The following is a 22,390-nucleotide window of genomic DNA, read 5'->3' on the forward strand; positions in this document are numbered from 1 at the left end:
CTAACACGAAGCTAAACTGCCAGTTCTGGTGAACTCTGTGCCCCGGCTTCTGCAATTTTCCATGATGCCGGCCAAAGTTTTATTGTAGTACTACCAAGTCAAGGTACCAGAATTCTCGGATCATTTATGGCCTTTTAGAGAGCACTGGGATGAAGAATCCTGTAAAAAGTTGATTGAAAAGTTTAAAGTCGAGATGATTTCAAGCTGAATTTCCAGGAAAACATCTAAATACATGAATATATTGTATTTTGTATATTGTGAGAATCAACTTCAAACCATAGAGCATTAAGGATTCCCTTAAATCTTTTTTTTAAGGAATTTCTTGGCCACTTTTATTAATACAAAGTTCTAACACATGGGGTTCCCTCACAGGGTTTTTCAGCATTTTTTGCCACAAGACAAACACCTTTCCTAAGTGTTTTGGCCTGCTACCTACTCTGGGGTGAAGCTCTGAGCCATAGTCAGCAGTGAGTAGCTCTCTCTATTAGGGATGATTAATAGGGAAAAGATATCCTACCAGGAAGCTGTCAAATCAGGCAGTCATAAAGTGCCTTGCCCATGTCAGGAACCTTGCTCTTTGGAGGTTGGACCAATATTGTACCCTTGTGCATGTTTTTGTGTGATGTGATTTCACAGCTCACTTTTTTGTTCATGGGAGCTTGGCAACCATTGCACTGCAGAGCACTGGAAAATACTCCCCTTGTATCTGTGCACCTGCAGGGCATGCCTCCACTACCTGTGACTGGTTGCCCACTTTAATAGCTTCCTGGCGGGAAAGCTCAGGCAAGTTTGGATACATGTCCGAACCCACCTCGGCTCATCTCTAATAGTCACATCTCTGATAAAAGTCCTGCACATACCTATACAATCAGTGTGCTGGTTGTTCAAAAAACCTGGACCCAGGATTGGAGACTTCATCCCTCCCTCAAGTCTCTACAGAACCTCCAGACTCCAGGTCTCAAACCAGGTTTTACCAACCAAGAATGGGTCGCTCTCAGGAGCTCAGTGAATTCAAGCATGGTACTATGATAGGTTGCCACCTGTGCAATCTGTGCAGTCCATCCATGAAATTTCCTTGCTACTAAATATTCCACGGTCAACTGATAGTGGTATTATAACAAAGTGGAAGCAACTGGGAACAACAGCAACTCAGCCATGAAGTGGTAAGCCATGTAAATTGAAAGAACAGGGTCAGCACATGTTGAAGCGCACAATGTGCAGATGTCGCCAACTGTCTGCAGAGTCAATAGCTAAAGACCTCCAAACTTCGTGTGGCCTTCAGATTAGCACAACAACAGTGCCTAGAGAGTTTCATGGAATGGGTTTCCATGGCCGAGCAGCTGCATCCAAGCCTTACATCACCAAGTGCAATGCAAAGCATCGGATGCAGTGGTAAAAAGCACGCCGCCACTGGACTCTAGAGCAGTGGAGACGTGATCTCTGGAGTGACGAATCGCGCTTCCATGTCTGGCAATCTGATGGATGTGTCTGGGTTTGGTGGTTGCCAGAACGGTACTTGCCTTTTTGCATTGTGCCACATGCGAAGTTTGGTACAGGGAGATTATGGTGTGGGGTTGTTTTTCAGAGGTTGGGCTTCACTCCTTAGTTCCAGTGAAGGGAACTTTTAAGGCATCAGCATACCAAATAATTTTAATCAATTTCATGCTCTGAACTTTGTGGGAAGAGTTTGGGGATGGCCCCTTCCTGTTCCAACATGACTGCTCACCCGTGCACAAAGCAAGGTCCATAAAGACATAGATGAACGAGTTTGGGGTGAAGGAATTTGACTGGCCTGCACAGAGTCCTGACCTCAACCCCATAGAACACCTTTGGGATGAATTAGAGCGGAGACTATGAGCCAGACCTTCTCATCTGACATCAGTGTCTGACCTCACAAATGTGCTTCTGGAAGAATGGTCAAACATTCCCATAGACACACTCCTAAACCTTGTGGACAGCCTTCCCAGAAGAGTTGAAGCTGTTATAGCTGCAAAGGGTGGGCCAACTCAATATTGAACCCTACGGACTAAGACTGGGATGCCATTAAGGTTTGTGTGCATGTAAATGCAGGCGTCCCAATACTTTTGGCAATATAGTATATATACTATATATATAAATCAAACACAACATTACTAGGAAGCCCATGTAACACCTCTGGCGTTACAAACTTTTAATGGGCCATTTCTCACCCACTGTAAAGTGTTACCCTACAGTACATGTTAATTTCTTTATAATTGTTTAAAGAATTCTCACTGTAGTTTTTATTAATGTGTTGTGTGTGAAACACAACACATTAATAAAAATTACAGTGAGAATTCTTTGCATTAGACAGCACCTAGGATGATGGGTAAAGTACTATATCTACATTGTCCCCTGTGAAAGGGGACAATGTAGATGTAGTACTTTACCCATCATCCTAGGTGCTGTCTAATACTAGTTGTGAGGTTGATCAGGGTTTAAACAACTGTCCAGCAATGCAGCTAGCACTTTGCCTGCTTTCCTGGAACATTTTGCTGACCCCCATCCTCCCCCTGTATTCGTTGTGAGTAGCTGGTCTCTGGAAAGTGCTTGGAGATGGAGAAAGTTCCATCTGTCAAAGCAGCCATCTCCTTAGTAGCTCATTGTTGGACAACTGTGGGGGTGTGCCATGTCCAACCTCACAGTTAGCCCTAGGCAGCACCTAGGAAGACGGGACAAGGTACTACACTTACTTTGTCCCCTGGGGAATAACAGAAAACATTGATAAAAATCAAGGTGAGACTTTCTTCTTTAAAATGCAGTCAACTTTATTTCTTAACTGTGCGCAAATATCCTGGAAAAATGTATGTTGTTTTAAAATCAAAGATGTACAAACACAAAATACTGATTTGGTTTAGTTTTTTTTCTGTTTATGTACCTTGTAGGTTGTTCATTGATATTTAAAAACTATTGGTTTAATTAATATTAAAAGCATCCTCACGTTATGGCGTTTTCACAAGTGCTTAAAACATTTGCACAGTCCTGTAGCTCAGGACTCTTAAGGGTGTCCTAGTTACCAAAAATCACAGAACTGTCCATCCTGTCAAACTGCATGTACATTTGTTCTGTGTAAAAGGGGGAAAATGAATGCAAGTAGGCTATTTTCTCTCCAGGTTGAATAGTTTTCATCCATACAAAATAATTTACTGATTACAGGTACTTATACTCTCCGGACACTTTATTAGGTACACCTATTCAATTACTTGATAACACAAATTGCTAATCAACCAATCCTATGGCAGCAAATCAATGCATTTCGTCATATAGAAATGGTGAAGATGACTTGCTGAAGTTCAAATCGAGCATCAGAATGGGGAAGAAAGGGAATTTAAGTGACTTTGAACGTGGCATGATTGTTGGTGACAGACAGGCTGGTCTGAGTATTTCAAAAATTGCTGATCTACTGGGATTTTCACGCACAACCATCTCTAGGGTTTACAGAGAATGGTCCGAAAAGGAGAAAATATACAGTGAGCGGCAATTGTGTGGACAAAAATGCCTTGTTGATGTCAGAGGAGAATGGGCAGACTGGTTTGAGATGATAGAAAGGCAACAGTAACTAAAATAACCACTTGTTACAACCAAGGTACGCAGTATACCATCTCTTGTATCAACATTCCAGGCTGATGGTGGTGGTGTAATGGTGTGGTGGGTATTTTCTTGGCACTAGCAAGGTGTACTTAATAAAGTGGCCGGTGAGTAGACATATTATACATTTACATCAGTCCCTGCCTTCAAAGAGCTTATAATGTAAGCAGGGGCGGACTGACAACTCATGGGGCCCCCGGGCAATAGGGGATCAGGGGGCCCCTGTGTCCTTGCCCAAACTCAAAAAAGCCTATGAAAAAGGTACCAGGGGCATCTCATGGGGCCCCATACTGACCCCAGGCCCTCAGGCAATGCCCGAGTTTCCAAATGGCCGGTCCGCCACTGACTGTAAGGTCCCTAACTCACATTCATACATACACATATAGGGCCAAATTAGACAGAAGCCAATAAACCTACCAGCATGTCTTTGGAGCGTGGGAGGAAACCAGAGTACCTGGCACAGGCAGAACATGCAAACTCCATGCAGGTAGAGCTGTGGTTGAGAATTGAACCAATGACCCTAGTGCTGCTAGGCCGAAGTGCTAACCACTTAGCCAATTCTTATGTAAAAAATCCCACATTACCAGATGGAGTTAATGATCATAGTAAATAGGTATTTTTTTCCTCTAGTCATCAGCTCCATCTAGCAGCCATAATGAAGTATCTTCTTGATTCACTCTATTCTGTATGAATAGTTACATTCAACCTGAAAAGAAAATAGCCTGTGCACATTTGATTTTTGCCATTCCCATGGAACAAATGTGCAGTTTCACAGGATGAATAGGTCTGCAAATGTTTATATAAACACCCCTAGGTTATCTGACAACCCATGAGAATATAATATCAGGTCTTATTGCTCAGTCATACATTGATTTTGTTTTTTGGTCCCATCACCTCGTTTTTAGCAATTCATAGTTTTCAGGTAGCTGAAGACCAAATATTTTTCCCATTAAGGCATATGCATGATTCCACTCTGTCGGGTTGTCTTAGTACTTTACTAGCTGTTTTCATTCTGCTGGGACTTGGCCAACTCCCAGCAAGGCAGATAGGGAAGATGCAAGGACAATCGCTAGTCCGTTTTTTAGAGAATTTTGTGACTTTAATATACAAACGACGTTACATTCAATGTCACAATGTGTGTCACAAGTGCGCCTTTAAATTCATGGTACACATTTATTCATGAGTACTTCATTTGTTAAAGGATTGAACTTTCAGAGTGAAGGGTGATCATTTGTTCTCATATAAGAACAGTCTGTCTGCATAAAAACAACTTCTGTATTGCTGGAGACATTTGTTACCTTTCTTGTCAGTGGGATGAAAACCATAATTGGAAATAGTCTCAGTACCTAAAGTGGAGACCATTGCAAGTTTATTCCTGCAGACCTGATCCTGACCTACTTGACAACTTGCCTATGAAACCAATGTATACAAAAACCTATACCCAAACCAAACTTATATCCAAGCCCAACCTATGTACCCAAACCCCCCCTGAAACCTTCTTTGACTAATGTGATTTTGCAAGAGACTGCCAAGTTACAGAGACTACAGAACATTACAAGAAAGGGCTTGTAATTATTGATCCATTTAAGTTCACCCTTACATCAGTCAGATTCTCTCTGTGAGTGATAGAGAAATGTTGTGCATTGTGAACCAGAGAGAGAATGTAGCCAGTGTGAACCTGTAAGCATGTGCTTCCAAGAAGGTCTAAAGTAGGGGTCTCCAATCTACGGCCCGAGGACCGTATGTGGCCCTTTGCTACCCGTTATCCGGTCCTTGGGGCACTATTCCTCCCACTGAGACCAACAATGGGGCAGTACTTCTTCCCATGAAACCAATGATGGTGTACTATTCTTCCCACTAATACCAATGGTGGGGCACTACTCCTCCTACTGACCAACAAACCTGAGGCCATGTTTTTTCTCACTGATGCTGGGGCCAGTACATTTTCTATCCTCACTGGTCCTAATCCAGCCCTCCTAAAGTCTGAAGAACAGTATACTGACCCTTTGTTTGAAAAGTTTGGAGACCCCTGGTCTAAAGGGTTAAACATTTTAGTTCTGTTATGTTCTTGCTTTGAAAGGTCTACTCTAATCAAGTGCAGGATGTAGCTGTTACAAAGTATTTGTTTGCAACATTTGTCCTTCCTGTACGATAAATGACAAGATGGCCCTCTTGTGGGATCCCAGTCAGGGGTCCAAGGGTTCTGAATCTACATGGACATATTCTAACATCTATTGGGCTCTATGTGGATACTTTCTTCCTTGCGGATTACTGCTTGTTGGACTTTTGCTTGTTATGGATTACTTTATGAACTTTGCTGCTAAACCAGGGATGACTACCTCCTGGGCACTTACAGAACTCTGTACAGGGAAGATGTCCTTTGAGAGCTGTTCCTCTGTTACCTTGAACTACTTCAGTAAAGCTTCTTTTGTTGTTCATCTACTTTGTCTGGTCTCAAGTCTCCCAGAGGGTGCATGCATGACATATCAAAAGACAGGGCTTGCAAACGGGGACCATGGGTTAGAGAATATATAGTACAGAGAAATCCAGTATGTAGGATGTTGTCTAGTGTAGGCTATATTGCCATTGCTAGAGACTACTGTAGTTGTATCACTTGCTAAAGGCTGTCAATCAGCCAGGGAATGGGTGACATGGATGGACACTCAGGTAGTGAGGGAGTGTTATACATGGCCCCTTCACTAGCTGTTGGCTCCCCACATACTGTAAATGGATCCATGGCACAGAGTGCCTAGGGACCCAGTCTGGAGTCACGGGAATGAGATGTAGTGGGGCCCCGGGAGAAAGAACAAGTATAGAATAGTACAGTTGTTGAAGAAGTGCATTTCCTGTATCCAGTAGCGACAGTGGGACATATCACTGGGAGCAAGGTGATAGGATTGCTGGGTTGGTGGAGACAAGTACGTGCTCCGTGCAGGGGCGGACTGACCATTTGGAAACTCGGGCACTGCCCGAGGGCTCGCGGTCAGTAGGGGGCCCCATGAGATGTCCCTGGTACCTTTTTCATAGGCTTCTTTGAGTTTGGGCAAGGACACAGGGGCCCCATGATCCCCTATTGCCTGGGGGGCCCCATGAATTGTCAGTCCGCCCCTGGCTCTGCGGTACTGGCTCAGAAATGCTGCACACCTGGAAACACCTGGAAAGTGGTGTTCTCTAACAGGGCTTAGTGTTAACAGTGTGAAGAGTATGGCCATGGGTTACAGAAGAGTTAAATGTGCAAGTTGCTGCTCGCTTCTGAGTTGGGAGACCTGCCCTAATGTTGATTTCACAAGACTGGAGCTCCCTGACTATGGTTTAGGCATTAGTGAGTTCAGTTCCACATTGTCCCTACTAGGGTGCCTTAAGACCCACCCTCAACTCTTCCATAGCATAATTACGCATTAGCGGACGTGAACTGCGTCAGCCGGGTTTCTCTGTGTAGCTGTACTGGTGTCCAAGGATTTTAATTATTCTATTAAAGAAGCTGGTTTATCCTTTGGTGTGCGGTAATCTACCTTCATTTCTTGAACTAATTTCAGTTACAAGCCGTAGCTGCACCAAGGCCTAAAGAGGGGCATTAGATGGTGGACCAACCTGGATTAGTGTTTCTCTTGCTATGTATTACCAGCCGTCATATGGCACTTGGGGAAGTGTGTGGCTAAATCCTATATTCTGGGGGTATTGTGCTAAGTGCCTCCAAAGTCAGGTAATGATGGACTGTAATCTTTGTTATGCCTGGGGATGCAGTTTCACAGCTATATAATACCCTTTAAACCAGTGTTTCTCAATCTTTTTCCAGTTGGGGAGTCCTTGAAAAGTATTTTCAGTCATGAGGCACCCCTGTCCAAGGCTTGGTTCATATTACTGTGTGTTACGGAACTCACGCAAAATCACGCTCATTCCTGACACGCAGACAAATGCTGTGCTCTTTAGAGGTACCCCCATACATTGGCAAACGCGGGGTGTGTTTGGTCTGTTGCAACTTTTAAAACAATCGTCAGGGACTACTTTCCCTTCATTTCTGCAGGTAAGGCAGCCCATTGAAATGAATGGGCTGCCTTACACACAGCCACATAAATGTGAACCAAGGGCCTGTTCACCTGTGAGGTTGGAGGTCAGTAAAACCACGCAATTGAGCTGCTTTTACCACCCCAACTGCTCCCCCTTTAGCTCCAGAAGCAGCAGCTGGGGGTGTACACATGTTGTGGCCACAGCTGGAGGTATACCTCCAGGTGAATGGGGTTGAACTACAACCACCCCACAACTGTGTGTACACTGCATGCAGTTGTGGTGTGGTGATGCTGCTTTTTAAAACATGTGGTGAGGAGGCAACATATTGCCTCTTTACCACCTGTCAAATGCCTGTGAAAAGTGATCTGAGCATGGATTGCTTTTCAGAGGAACAGCATGTGTACAAACACACACACATGTACACACACACGTACACACATGTACACACAGAGGCACAGACACATATACACACACACAAAAACACACATATACATACACAGAGACACACAGGGACACATACACACATACACATATACATACACAGAGACACACACAGGGACACACACACACACATGTACACTTGTTCACACAAAACACACACACAGACACATGTACACACACAGACACATACACACAGGCACATGTACACACACAGAGACACATGTACACACACATACATACACACACATGTATACAACCCTATAAAAAGTTCCAGTACCTTAGCGTCTATCACACAGCTGGGTACTGCACTCTAGTGGGAGGCAAGGAGCACAGAAGACACTCCTCTTTCCTTTGATTTCACTTTGCACAGCGGTCTATCGGCTCCCAGTGCCAACATACAGTGTGGCTAGGGATCAGTAGCTCGGGCTCAACTGACAGCCATTTTCCTCATGGCACCCCTGAAGACCTTTGGCAGCACCCCGGTTGAGAAAGGCTGCTTTAAGCAATCTGCTCTACCTAGAACAGAGTTTGCCATCTTTTGTTGGAGCTTGCTAAATTAAATTTGGTTTAGTTAAAGCTGAATTCCAGGTATGGCAATTTTTACAACATAGTTACATTGGTCCAGCTTGGAAAGGTGGAGTGGTGGGGCAGTTTTGTCAAGATCTCCACCTCTTTCAATCAGAGAACACTTTGAATTCATTGAGAAAATTCAAAGTTCTTCCTAAATGGCAGCCTTGCTGTGCAAGCGTGGGAGATCACTCTAGTATAGGCACATAGCACATTCAGTACCACATCTTCTCCCTTCTTTGATGGAGAGTAAGAGGGGCACAGACTATAGTGCTGGATCCAATATACTAGAAGTAGTGCTGGCAAGGGACCTGACTTGGAAAGTAATGCAAGCATAATGTGGCGCTCACCCCCTAAAGGACCCATTGATTTGATCCCAAGATTCTTTCCCTAATAAGTGCATTATCAGCCAGGCACACAGTCTCAGTCACTCTGCTGGCTCAGTGATTTGTCTAGGGGTATGCTTTTTTGAATGCTTTGTTGAAAACGAACTTGGGTGCGGGGTAACAATGGGATACTCCAGTAACGATAAGCAATAACTCGAGGACACCTATCTTTCTCCTAAAGGTTCTTAACACAGTTCTTGCAGCAGCAAATGTTGAGCTGAGCTACACAGGGACATCATGAGCAGTGTCCACTTTTAGTATGAACTGACTCTGATGCAAGAAAGATAGCAGCAGCACACTGGGATCTCACACATGTCCCTGGATAGTTAAATGCCTCCTTCCAGCATCAGCTGGACATTTCTCCTGTGGCTTCTTCAGACCAGATCCCCAAAAGGAAATCCCTCAGTCACCTCCAGCAAAGTTCAGTTGAATATGCCCCCCAAGCTAGCACATCTGGCACCTCGACGTGTAAAGGATAAAGTATGGCTGGACTGCCCAGAAAGATAACAGCTTTTCAGGCTGGGATCTTCACCTCCTAGACAAGAACCCCTCTACTGCAGGCCTCAAACTATTTATGCACTCTCCCAGCCACCTACTGGGCACCCCTCCAGGGATTGGCTGGGATCACATAGATATTCAGGCTATAGATTTGACTCTCCCAGCCCACGGCTCTCCAAAACCCTCCAGAAAACAGGGGAATGCAGTCATATCTGCAACCAGTAACACACAGAACAGCCAAAAACAATCAACTGATTATTGTAGAGCTAAAATAACTATATTTACCTAGCCTAGCCATCAGCCTAACTAGGAGGGTGCGACAATAACAAAGGATTAAGAAGGTCTTTATAACGCTTTCCATACCCAGCATCCCTTTTAACTGTGCTTCTAAGGCCAGGGGGTGGGAAGCCCGCCTCTTATCATGTGACCACTGCAATTTGCTGTCATATAGGCCAGGAACTGTCTTTGACAGCTTGATCACTATGCAGGGAACAGAAACCTTGACCGCTCATTGACACATATGTGTAGCATGTGAGCATTAAAGCCCACTCTTTTTTTGTTATGTGGGCAGCAAGAGTTTAATAAACCATGAAAAGATGGAAGGGAGGTGGGTAGGAGTGGAATATCCCTGTCCTGGATTCAGGTTTAATGGTAACTTGTGTTGACAACCTTGCTGCATTGATATGAGACTATCAGGCAAAGGAAAATTCTAGATAATACAATGGATTCATTATGTGGAAATATCAGTCCATTAGAGACAAATTTTACCCAGCGGACACAATTAGCTATTGTACCTGATGAGATATCTGCACACAAGCCTACCCACCCTCCTATTCTCAAATTGTCCGCCCCATATTGATATGTAATTCATTACCAGGCACAGTGAAAACAATAGTGATCATTCTCCATTGTCTGAAATTATTAATAGTCAGAATGTTTATTCTACATTCTGTTGAGAGCAGAGACAGCATTGTTCAATGTTTTGTTTAATTATACCCCACCTTTTCACAGCCAATCATTGTCAGGGTATCATTAAATGTCCCCATCCCAGTCATCCAAGGACAAAACGGCAAGTTCTATAAAATGTAGTCTCTGCCAAATAACAAAATGAATTTTAATGAATATCTGAATGAAGACCTTCCTATAATTGTCTGGTATCTGCTGTAGTGTCCACTGTGCATAATGATAGCTGCAGGTTGACAAGACATTGTTGTAATTGGAAAATGTGTCTGATGAAGAAAAATGTTTTCTGATCCCCATCATGGTTTTTCTTTTTGTGTTTGGGGATGAGCTGAGGTATTTCTACAAAACTGATTTTACTAAAAATTATCAATTTCATCATCTGCCAAAATTTGCTTAAAGTGGAATTCCATTCATACTCCTAACTACTATAAGCCTAAATCTACTCCCACCCCCATTCTAAGACTATCCTATCTATCCTGTAAAGGGAAATATGTCTGTGTTTATCTGTTCTGAAGCTACTCTGGTCTGATCTCATGACTGGCTTCCAACGCCAGCTTCAGTGTAGAGGAAGGACAGCAATTGTCGGCTGTCCCATAGTAAGCTTATAGGTGATGTCGTTGCCCAGGCTCTGCAGACGTTGTTGCTGCCTCTCCTCTACACTGAAGCCAGCCATGTGGCCGGACCAGAGCAGCTTCAAGATAGGTAAATATAGACATCTTTTCTTTTACAGGGTAATTAGAATAGTCTTAGAATGGGTGTGAGAGTAGATTTAGGCTTAGGTGTCCGTTTATGAACCAGCGGTAATAGATCGCTGCTCAGTTCTCCGGCATTCTCGGAGAACACAGTTCTCCTGTGAATGCCTTTTATGCAGCAGTTCTCCGAACGAAGGGAGAACGGTCTCCAAACGCTGGAGAACGGTCTACAAACTCTGGAAAACGGCTGATTTTACTATAACCTCGCGAGATTACAGTAAAAGATCAGTTTACTAAGCAGAGGTAAATTATCTCTGCTTAGTTTGCGGTCCCTCTGATTCTCCAGCTCTGGGCTGGAGAATCTGCAGGGAGAACACAGATCTCCAGTGAAGGGCTGACATGATCTCCTGAGTGTCATAAACTGTGAATGACCAGAGAATAGCTGAGATCCGTTGAATCGCAGCTATTCTCTGTGTCATAAACGGACACCATAGTTAGGGTTTGACTGGAATGCCACTTGAGGAAAAAAAGTCTCAAATTCGCTCAGTACGGTATTAAAGAGTATATATATAAAGGGTAAGGTAAGTGAGCGCAAACTAGCGGGATAAGCAGCTAACATACAGGGTAATCCTCAGAAATAAACGTGAAATATATCAAATGGGGTATGCAGCGCTAGAAGTAAATATCAAACCAAGAGAGTGTCACCATATACAGTAACAATAATATCGGACATGAATTGTTCATATGGTGTATCTGGAAGGCAAATGGATATGATTCTATGTTGTTCCAAATCCAACTCGATAGAATGGAAAAATAGTGCGGTTATGCGCTTACCACAAATACATACAGTATAGGCATTGTATGTAAATCCTCAGCAACAAGGCATCATGGTCTGGTCAGCAGCTTGAGCAGCATGTGGTCACATCAAGACATCAGGGTCTGGTCAGCAACATGAGTAGTATCTGGTTACCATAGCGGGCATTCAGGGATGGTGGTGCACATCTTTTTAGGGGTCATTTCAGACTCACCAGTAGGTCCAACGCTGTCCAGGCATCCAATGAATCCTTATTCCAGATCACCACCTTGCTAAGCTCATTAAAAACGAGCCAGGAGGCAAGAAGGTATCAATGGTGAAATACGTTTATTCAAAGTAAAATAAGCAGATAAAAGGAAGGAACTCACATCAGCATAAACCGATATATCCAGGTCTCACACATAGGTTCCCTGGTGGCTAGTGGTTCCATCGGCATAAAGGACATGCATCCAGGTCTGTTTTATATGTCCCTGGTGGCTAGTGGTTTCATCAGTAGAAAGATATATATGACCAGATTCTCAGCCACCCAGGTCTAGTAAAAGATTCCCCTGGTGGTTAGTGGTTCCCTGGTGGTGTAGGCGTCAATTGGGTGGATCCCCTAACATGTTTCGAGCGAACGCTCGTTTTCATATATTTGATATATTTCACAGTATTAAAGAAGTTGGGTTTAAAAAAAGTTCTGCGAAAAAAGAAAATTGTTTCTTTGCTGGTTAAAATTTCTGTAAAAAAAAAAGAAAATAATGACATGAATGAAAGACCATTTTTGACACAAGAAAATGTCTATGAAAGTTATGTAACCTTAGGAGCCATTAAATGCCCATCGCACCTTAAATAACACCTTCCTTTTGCCTTCCCTGTTGGTGAAAATTCATTTTGAAGAAAATGAAAAATTGTGCCAAAATCTCTTTCACTAAAATTTCAGAAAAATGACAATTCACTCATCCTTAAAAAGGTTGGCCACTTTTCCTGACAGTTATTGGATGGCTTTTATTCAGCACTTCCATAGCACCTGTTCTAGAAGAAGATGGTTAACACATCGCCAGGTTTATTTAATGTCTGTGACTCCATAGGGGCATTTCCATCTTCTACTTTCCCTGTGGTTTCAGGACAAGAAAGAGGGGAACGAGGTTACTGGGGCCAGGGCTGCTGATGTAGGAATGGGATACAGGCAACCCTCCTATACAGAGTCCAGGTCCCTAGCAGGTCAGCAAGAGGGCTCTTACAGTGGCTGCCTGTAGGCATCTCACAGTCCACCAACTTCCTAAGCCCATGTCCCCCCTTTCTCCACTCCTCATCCCTGATTAATTCATGGAACATATGGGGTGTAGCACTACCCCTGTAGGAGCTGCTTGAGAATTGCCTGAGTATTCCTTACTACTATGCTGACAGACAGGCACAAGGTATATCCAACCGCCAGGTGAATAAGTCAAAGACCAATCTAGGGGAGTTGTTTTTTAGTTTTATTTTAGAGGAATTTGGACAGGGTTAGGGGGTTGCAGTCGGATACTCCAAGACAAAACTATTCACAACTTGAGGACACTAGCTGTTCTAAGGTGGAACCTTAGGTGAAGTCCCTTGCTGGGAGCAGATGGCAGACTTCACCTGTAATGGCAGTATAGTAGAAAAGAAGCTTGCTTGCAGTAAGTGGCAGGTAGACAGAACTCTTCAGATCACAAGCTGCTGAGTCTTTAGCTGACTAAAGGATAGCAGAGGGAGTTAACAGCACCAGGTCGCTGAGATCCCACAATGCATGTACTCAGGGGTGGACTGACCATTCAAACACTCGAGCACTGACCGAGGGCCCGGGGTCAGTAGAGGGTCCCATGAAATGCCCCTGGTACCTTTTTTATAGGCTTTTTTGAGTGTGGACAAGGACACAGGGACCCCATGTTCCCCTATTGCCTGGGGGCCCCATGAGTTGTCAGTCCGCCCCTGTATGTACTCACAGGCTTCTGTAGAGAAACTGGCAGCCTCTTTTAGTGATACCAGATGGATCCTCAGCGGACTCCCCCTCAGCTTTTAGGAGAACCAGGGCCACTTGTCGCTTCCAGTTTCAGACCCTCAGATCGCCCACCTGAGGCCTCTTGACAGCAGATGCCAGATGAGGCAAGCGTGCCTCAACCCTGGCTTGGTGTACACAACTCTGGGAAGGACACTGAGCCCATTTGCTCCCAGAATGTAAATACCAGCTCCCAGCATGCAGTGGAGCTATCTTCCACTGTAACTGGCAAGAGCTGTTCACCTACCTAGTTCCCATCTATGTTCTGGAAAGCTCTAGTGGTTTCCAGAAGGCAGGAGGAGTTCCAGGAAAACTTTAACAGCACCAGACCATCATGACCAGCCCTGACTAATAGATTACAGCACTGTGTTAAGCAGAATGCCAAAGATAAATGTAACTATTAGCTCCCCTGTGAAACAGAAGATTAAACTACACTAATCTAGCTATGTATGTCCTAGCACCTGTACTAGGAGGGAGCAACAGAGAATGCAGAGTATAGAGTATTGGGAGCTGCAGGTGGTGCAGAGTGCAGTGTAAGAGGGAATGCAGGAGGTATAGAATAAGGTGTAAGGGGGATGCAGGGGTGGGAGGTAATTGGGGTGCATATGGTACTGGGTAGGTAGGCTGATAGGGGATATTGGAATGCTGGGGCCCTGTCAGGTAGGCTTTTTGGGTCCAAATCATTTCTAACGATGGCCCTAAATTGGGCAAGAAGACAGCAATAGAATTCTCAGTGAAACCTTTAGACACTGCTATATGACTTTACACATATGTAGCAAACTCCTTGAAATCTGAACCCCTTCTGACCAGTCTATACTCTACCAGCAATTTCTATCACTTTTGTTGCATAAACATCAATAAAACCAGACAGAGGAGCTAAACCTTCACTTACTCTGAAGCTAAAAAAAAAAAAAAAGTTTTGGTTGGAATTGGTTTCTTCAGTTGTTGGTTAAATGCTAACAGGTGTTGTAAGCCTGCCCAGAAACTTCGTCTGTACATACTCCATCCTTTAAAGTTTCTCCAGAGCACTCTATAAATTTAAAAGGTCAGCTCTAATGAACTTCTCTGTGTATGTGAAAGAAGACGGGAGGATAGCCAGCTTTTCAGGTGGAAAAAAAAAATGTTAGTCGTTCTTAGAAATAGGAAAGAAGAAAAGCTGGGGAGAAGGAAATAAACCAGAGAGGATAGGAGAAAAGAGAAGATATATAGTGGAGAGAAGAGAAGGGGAGGGGGAGATGCAGGGAGGCAGAATGAGATGAGAGGAAATATAAAGAGAAAAGATAGTACAGGTGTGAAAGAAGAGATAGAGAGGGAAAGTGAAGAAAAGAGAAAGATATACGAAGGGAAGGGAAGAGAAGAGGAAAAAGAAAAGGAGAGGAAACATAAAAGAGGGCGGGTGAGAAGAGGAAAAATGAAAAAGAGAGGAAATGTAAAGGAGGGCGGCTGAGAAGAGAAGAGAAAAAAGAAAAAGAGAGAAAAACGTAAAGGAGGGCGGAAGAGAAGAGAAGAGGAAAAATTAAATAAGAGAGGAAACGTAAAGGAGGGCGGGTGAGAAGAGAAGAGGATAAGTGAAAAAGAGAGGAAACGTAAAGGAGGGCGGGTGAAAAGAGAAGAGAAAAAATGAAAAAGAGAGGAAACGCAAAGGAGGGCGGGTGAGAAGAGAAGAGGAAAAATGAAAAAGAGAGGAAACGTAAAGGAGGGCAGGTGAGAAGAGGAAAAATGAAAAAAAGAGGAAACGTAAAGGAGGGCGGGTGAGAAGAGGAAAAATGAAAAAGAGAGGAAACGTAAAGGAGGGCGGGTGAGAAGAGGAAAAATGAAAAAAAGAGGAAACGTAAAGGAGGGCGGGTGAGAAGAGGAAAAATGAAAAAGAGAGGAAACATAAAGGAGGGCGGGTGAGAAGAGTAGAGGAAAAATGAAAAAGAGAGGAAATGTAAAGGAGGGCGGGTGAGAAGAGCAGAGAAGAGGAAAAATGAAAAAGAGATGAAACGTAAAGGAGGGTGGGTGAGAAGAGAAGAGAAGAGGAAAAATGAAAAAGAGAGGAATTGTAAAGCAGGGCAGGTGAGAAGAGAAGAGAAGAGGAAAAATGAAAAAGAGAAGAAACGTAAAGGAGGGCCGGTGAGAAGAGCAGAGAAGAGGAAAAATGAAAAAGAGAGGAATGTAAAGCAGGGCAGGTGAGAAGAGAAGAGGAAAAATGAAAAAGAGAGGAAACGTAAAGGAGGGCGGATGAGAAGAGGAAAAATGAAAAAGAGAGGAAATAAAGGAGGGCGGGTGAGAAGAGAAGAGAAAAAAGAAAAAGAGAGAAAACGTAAAGGAGGGCGGGTGAGAAGAGGAAAAATGAAAAAGAGAGGAAACATAAAGGAGGGCGGGTGAGAAGAGAAGAGAAAAAAGAGAGAAAACGTAAAGGAGGATGGGTGAGAAGAGAAGAGGAAAAATTAAAAAGAGAGGAAACGTAAAGGAGGGTGGGTGAGAAGAGAAGAGTAGAGGAAAAATGAAAAAGAGAGGAAGCATAAAGTAGGGCGGGTGAGAAGAGAAGAGCAGAGAAGAGGAAAAATGAAAAAAAGAGGAAATGTAAAAGAGGGCAGGTGAGAAGAGAAGAGAAGAGAAAAAAGAAAAAGAAAAAGAGAGAAAACGTAAAGGAGGGCGGGTGAGAAGACGAAAAATGAAAAAGAGAGGAAACATAAAGGAGGGCGGGTGAGAAGAGAAGAAGAAAAAGAAAAGGAGAGGAAACAAAAAGGAGGGAGGGTGAGAAGAGATACAGTGGGAGAGGAAAAATAAATAAAGTAAGAGAGAAAAGAAAGAGGAGAATGAGAAAGCACAATTACTAAGGAATTATATACACAAAGGGGTAGATTTACTAAAACTGCACTCAGAATCTGGCATTAGGCAATCAGCTTCTAACTTCAGCTTTTTCAATTATGCTTTGGCAAGAAAACATGGACGCTGATTGGTTTCCATGCAGAGTCGCACCAAATTTTGCACTTTCCGGTTTTAGTAAATAACCCCCATAGTGTATGTAAAGCCAAGGGTTTTTTTTTTTTTTAGGTTTGGATAAAGTAGAAAAGGATTATACCCTTTGTCTGGTTTTTATTACATCTCTATTTCGCATGGTGACCACTGTCACCGAGACAGAAAATTATGGGAAATCCAAAATGTTTTTGTTGTCTCTAGGAGAGATGGGTGTTAACCAATTGGGACACTTGTTCCAGTGACACCTGTCTAAGATGTGATTTCCACTCACTTTGCATCTCTTACTTCCGGTTGCCTTTCTGGACCAAGACGTAAAGCAGTGAAATCTCCTCAACTGGACATCAGCAGCTACAAACATCCTGACAGGTGTTTTAACCATTCCATACTTAAAGAAAACCTTTTGGCTATAAATTTACTTTAAATGATTAATTTTTTTTAGCTTTCTTACTTTTATTTCATGTTTGCCTTCTGGAGAAACTAATATATATGGAATGTCTGGAAGAGAAGAATGACTGTAATTACATTGATTCTCTGGCACACAATATACGCAGTGTCTATGTGGCCCCCCTTTCCTTTACCTCTTATTGTTACTATCTGAGCAGTGTTTTCAATGATCACAGCTTTTGAAGAGAAGAATGTAATCAATAAAGGAGTAAAAATACATACAAAAGAGAGGACATGTATGTTAGCTCAGCAGAAGAAAAGAGAAGTAAAAGCTGCATATCTTGTAGAAATAAATTGTTGGAATTGTACAATGTTCTATAGAAGTATTTTTAGACACGTAGAGCAGATCTTCCATCATCAGCGGCAGGAAAGAAACCTAGTGACATCACCATGTCTGCCGTGACTGTATATACCTGTGCATCAGTGTTGCACTACCGCACATGTGCAGAGATGGGGCCATTTTCCTTTCTGTGGCTGCAATTTTGCTATAATATACATATATACCTGAAAATATCAGTTCCCCGGCAGTTATGCTGTACCAGTGGCTTCAGTGTTTCAGAATCACTGATCAGAAACTGATCTACATGTGTGCTTCAGACCAGGGATTCAGAAAACATCCAAGGCAGAAACAGCCAAGCATAAAAAAATGAAAAAGGCATTCACAAATGTCAGAACCTGGGTTTCTCCCAGTACCACTCCAGTCAATTTTTCAGACAAAGTGGTATAGGGTTAGAACCTCTGCCAACATTTTATTGATGCCTCTGACTTTGCAAGAGAGACTTATTCCTATTTCCAAGGCATGGTTCAATTTCTGTGGTAAACTTCCTTTAGCCCACTAAAATTGGTTACCATGAAAGGGCCGGTTGGGTGCAATTTCCCCCATGACAAATGTTCCCAGTCCAGATCCCTGAACTTGGCACAGTTTACTGATAGAATCCCCGAGAGATAGTCAGATATATAGATAGATTGAGAGATAGAACAAAGTTTCCAACTAAAAGATTTCTGTGTTACTGTCTTGGTGACAATTCAAAATTTTAGATTTTCTCTCACTTTCTGTCACCAGGATAAATAGAGAGGATGAATCTCCTCTGCTGTAACACAGACAGCAACAACGCAGACAATGGTTCTAACCCTTCCGTACTCCATCCAAAGCCCAAAAAAGATGGTTTTAAATACACTTTATTACTCATAGATTAGGAGCTAACCTGCATCGGCAGTATCCATTGTCACATATGCTCACCAGCCACTTTATTAGGTACACCTTGCTAGTGCCAAGTAAATATCCCCCACACCATTACACCACCAGCATGAACCATTGATACAAGGCAGGATGGATCCATGCTTTCATGTTGTTTATACCAAATTCTGACCCTACCACCTGATTGTCACAGGAAGCAGTTTTCCCATTCTCCTCTGACATCAACAAGGCATTTTCATCCACAAAACTGTCACTCACTGGACATTTTCTCTTTTTTGGACCATTCTCTGTAAACCCTAGAGATGGTTGCATGTGAAAATCCCAGATGGTCAGCCGTTTTTGAGATATCCTGACCAGACCATTTGGCACCAACAACCATACCACATTCAAAGTCACTTTCTGTGCTCGGTTTAAACTTCAGCAAGTCGTCTTCACCGCGTCTACATGCCTAAATGCATTGAGTTGCTGCCATGTGATTGGCTGATTAGCAATTTGTGTTACCAAGCAATTGAGCAGGTGTACCTAATAAAGTGGCCAGTGAGTGTAGATTTCCAATATTTTGAAAATATTTGTAATGATTTACTGATTTCCTTTCTTCATGCTAATATCAGCCAAGCTGGGAAGAATATTTGGGGTAGTACAGGGTCAGTTTGAGTTGGAGATAAAAAATAAAAGCAGGCAAATCTTCATCTTCCATCTATGAAATATCTGCCTTTCCATAGTGTCCTAAAGCTGGCCATACACCGTTCATACTATATTTTGGTTTGTTCCTGAAGAACCAACCATAATCCACTTCATGGGTGGCCCTGTTGATGCCTCCTTACCGACATCCTTTAGCTGAATAATCTAAGAAACTGAGTGAAAATGTTTCGTTTGTGTGACCAATTTATGGATGTGTGGTTTTAGGTCATCTTGTGGACTGCTACCTTTAGGTTCTGATACCCTTTCTGTGTTTTCTTTTAGGATATGGACATGCTGCTCCCAGCACAGATGGAGGCAAGGTCTTTTGCATGTTCTATGCTCTCCTGGGGATTCCACTCACTTTGGTCATGTTTCAGAGCCTGGGTGAAAGGATTAACACCTTTGTAAGGTATCTCCTCTACCGCATCAAGAAGTGCCTTGGAATGAGACGAGCTGAGGTTTCGATGGCCAACATGGTCATTATTGGATTTTTTTCCTGTATAAGCACATTGTGCATTGGTGCAGCTGCGTTTTCACACTATGAGCAATGGAGCTTTTTTCATGCCTACTATTACTGCTTTATAACCCTTACTACCATTGGGTTTGGAGACTATGTGGCGCTCCAGAAGGATGCAGCCCTACAAAACAAGCCACAGTATGTTGCCTTTAGCTTTGTGTACATATTAACGGGACTTACAGTCATAGGAGCATTCCTCAATTTGGTGGTCCTACGGTTCATGACCATGAATGCAGAGGATGAGAAAAGGGATGCCGAACATCGAGCTCTGCTGAACCGAAATGGACACTCCAGCATACACACCAATGACACTAGTTCCTCCAGTGGTGGTTTTCGAAATGTCTACGCTGAGGTTCTTCACTTCCAGTCCATGTGTTCTTGTTTGTGGTATAAGAGTAGGGAAAAACTACAGTACTCTATTCCCATGATCATACCTCGGGATTTGTCTACATCAGACAACTGCATGGAGCAAAACCACCACTCACCTGGTAGATACATGGGCACGCCGTCCAATGGATGCATTTGCAATACCCAGCATTCAGCCATTAGCTCAGTATCAACGGGACTGCACAGTCTCTCTGCCTTTAGGGGACTCATGAAGCGGAGAAGTTCTGTGTAACAAGCATTGATCCAAAAAAACCAAAAACATCTATTTATACAGTATATTAAAATGAGGTTATTTAAAGGTTAACTGCACCTGATACTGAAAATTTGAAAGAACAAAATTATACCTCAGTGGATCAAGCAGCAAGTTTTGTTAGTTGTATAGCTCCCCACACTGTCATCTGCGCCACTGCTACTACTTTGTTCTGGCAAGTTGAGATTTCTGCACTCTTCTTTGGAATTGAATGGCAATTATTGAGCGGAAATTCATGGAAGGGAATTATCTTGACTACAGTATTTTACCTGAATTAGAAAGTAGGTTTTAGTGGTGGCATCAAAGAGGACTAAGTAGGATTGTTTCCTGCTGACAGACCTTGGCTTTAGAACCTCTGAGGTGTAGTAGCACACCAGTAGTGATGAGCAAATCGATTTGCAAACCAGGTGAATTGCAGATGTTTTGATTTGCTTGACTATATAAAAATTAGTCTCAAAAGACTGGATTCTCCTGGTTTGATCAGCACTAAACACCAGTATGTTTTAAAAGACCTCTATTATGACATAAACATGAAGGATGCAATTGCTGACTTCTGAAAATGTTGGTTTCCTGGCTGTCAGTCTGACCCCCTTGCTTTTGTATTTAGGTCCACCTTTTTGATAATGTTTCATGTTACAGCCATATTTAGGGTGTAGCATTAAACATGGTCACAGTCCACAGCCCCCTCAACTCTCATAACCCCCCAACAACTCCGAAGAAGCTCTTCTTCCTGCAGGCAAATGTCATTTTTTTTAAATTCTGTATGGCTGTGCATGGTTCCAACCGCATTATTCATTCATAAGAATCTGTGAATGAGAAAAACTACAAGTCCTATCTGCTGCTGCGGCAGAGGAACTTGAAGTTATCAATGGAGCACAAGTGCTGTGATGTCACCATACATGTATCCCATTGATACTTCCTCCAGCCCTATAACTGAAGGTCCATCAATATGGGTTATCAATATGGGTGATTTTTAAAAAACATTTTTTGAAAATTGTGGAATTAGTCTTTAATACTGTGAGTCACCTGCCCAAGGCAAGTATGTAGTATGCAGGATCACCTTAGCAGCCAGGCAACTAACGTTTCCAGAAGGAGAACAATGCAGCCCTCGTATTTCTCCTATGACATGCTTACTTTAAAACAAGTGTTCTGACACATATCCTCAGGTCCCAGCAACAAAGCATGTTTTCTGGATTTCCTCCAAAGAGCACATAAAAATCAAGCTACTTGGTTCAATTTGATAGAAGCTCATCCTTTGTTCTAGAGAGGAAATCCACAAGAAAAATGACATCTTGGGACAGTTGGAAAACCATCTCTTTTAAAGTTTGAAATTCCACCCAACAATGAATTTTCAGTGGTTGGTAGAAATAAATATATATCTGTTTTATTTTATATTTTATCAAAAGGTACCTGTCACCAATACAGTGAGGCAGCCGCTTTGTTTGTCATCATGGTTGCCTATTAAGTAATCTTACCTGTAAAAGGTTGCATTCTGTTGGTCAAATATGTATTGGTTTGCTGAAGATTTGTTAATCAATTTCCATATTTGCTAAGATTCTGAGAAAAGGTAGGCAATTAAATCACATAAGCCATAGTTTTCCTGTTTCACGATTAGGGGGTATTTTCAAGAATTACTCATTTATAATTGCCTCCTTGTGTGTTGGTTAAGCACACAGCTTATGTCATAGTGAACAATATGGTGTACCTATATCATTATTCACTTTGTCCACAAACTAGGATTCATACATCTACTGGTAGATGTCTAAACCATCTAGTCAGAATACATTTTAGGTGGGGCAGTGGTAGGCTCCAAGCAATTAAAGGAATCCCAGAGCAAAGATAAACAGCCTATGGGTTAGGCATCAGAAGATATCCACCATCCATAAATTTTAGGGGGCCCAGAGTGTACTATTTGACACCCCCACATTATTGGAGTTCAAGACACTAGAAATATGACATTTGAGATACCAGA

At 42.7% G+C, this 22,390-nt stretch overlaps 1 protein-coding gene across 1 annotated transcript in view; it reads left to right on the plus strand.

The window, feature by feature from the left end:
* The window catches only part of KCNK3 (potassium two pore domain channel subfamily K member 3), a 158,852-nt gene extending 136,951 nt beyond the window's left edge, over positions 1 to 21,901 (plus strand). The window contains exon 2 of the mRNA XM_089686075.1: positions 19,547 to 21,901. Coding sequence (XP_089542201.1) covers positions 19,547 to 20,400 — 854 coding nt within the window. The 3' untranslated portion in view covers positions 20,401 to 21,901. The remainder of the gene's footprint in view (positions 1 to 19,546) is intronic.
* Positions 21,902 to 22,390: the final 489 nt, after the last annotated feature.

Source organism: Staurois parvus, unplaced genomic scaffold (genome assembly GCF_062004578.1).
Source record: "Staurois parvus isolate SC_StPar_1 unplaced genomic scaffold, SC_StPar_1.0 ptg000390l, whole genome shotgun sequence".
Taxonomy (NCBI): Eukaryota; Metazoa; Chordata; class Amphibia; order Anura; family Ranidae; genus Staurois; species Staurois parvus.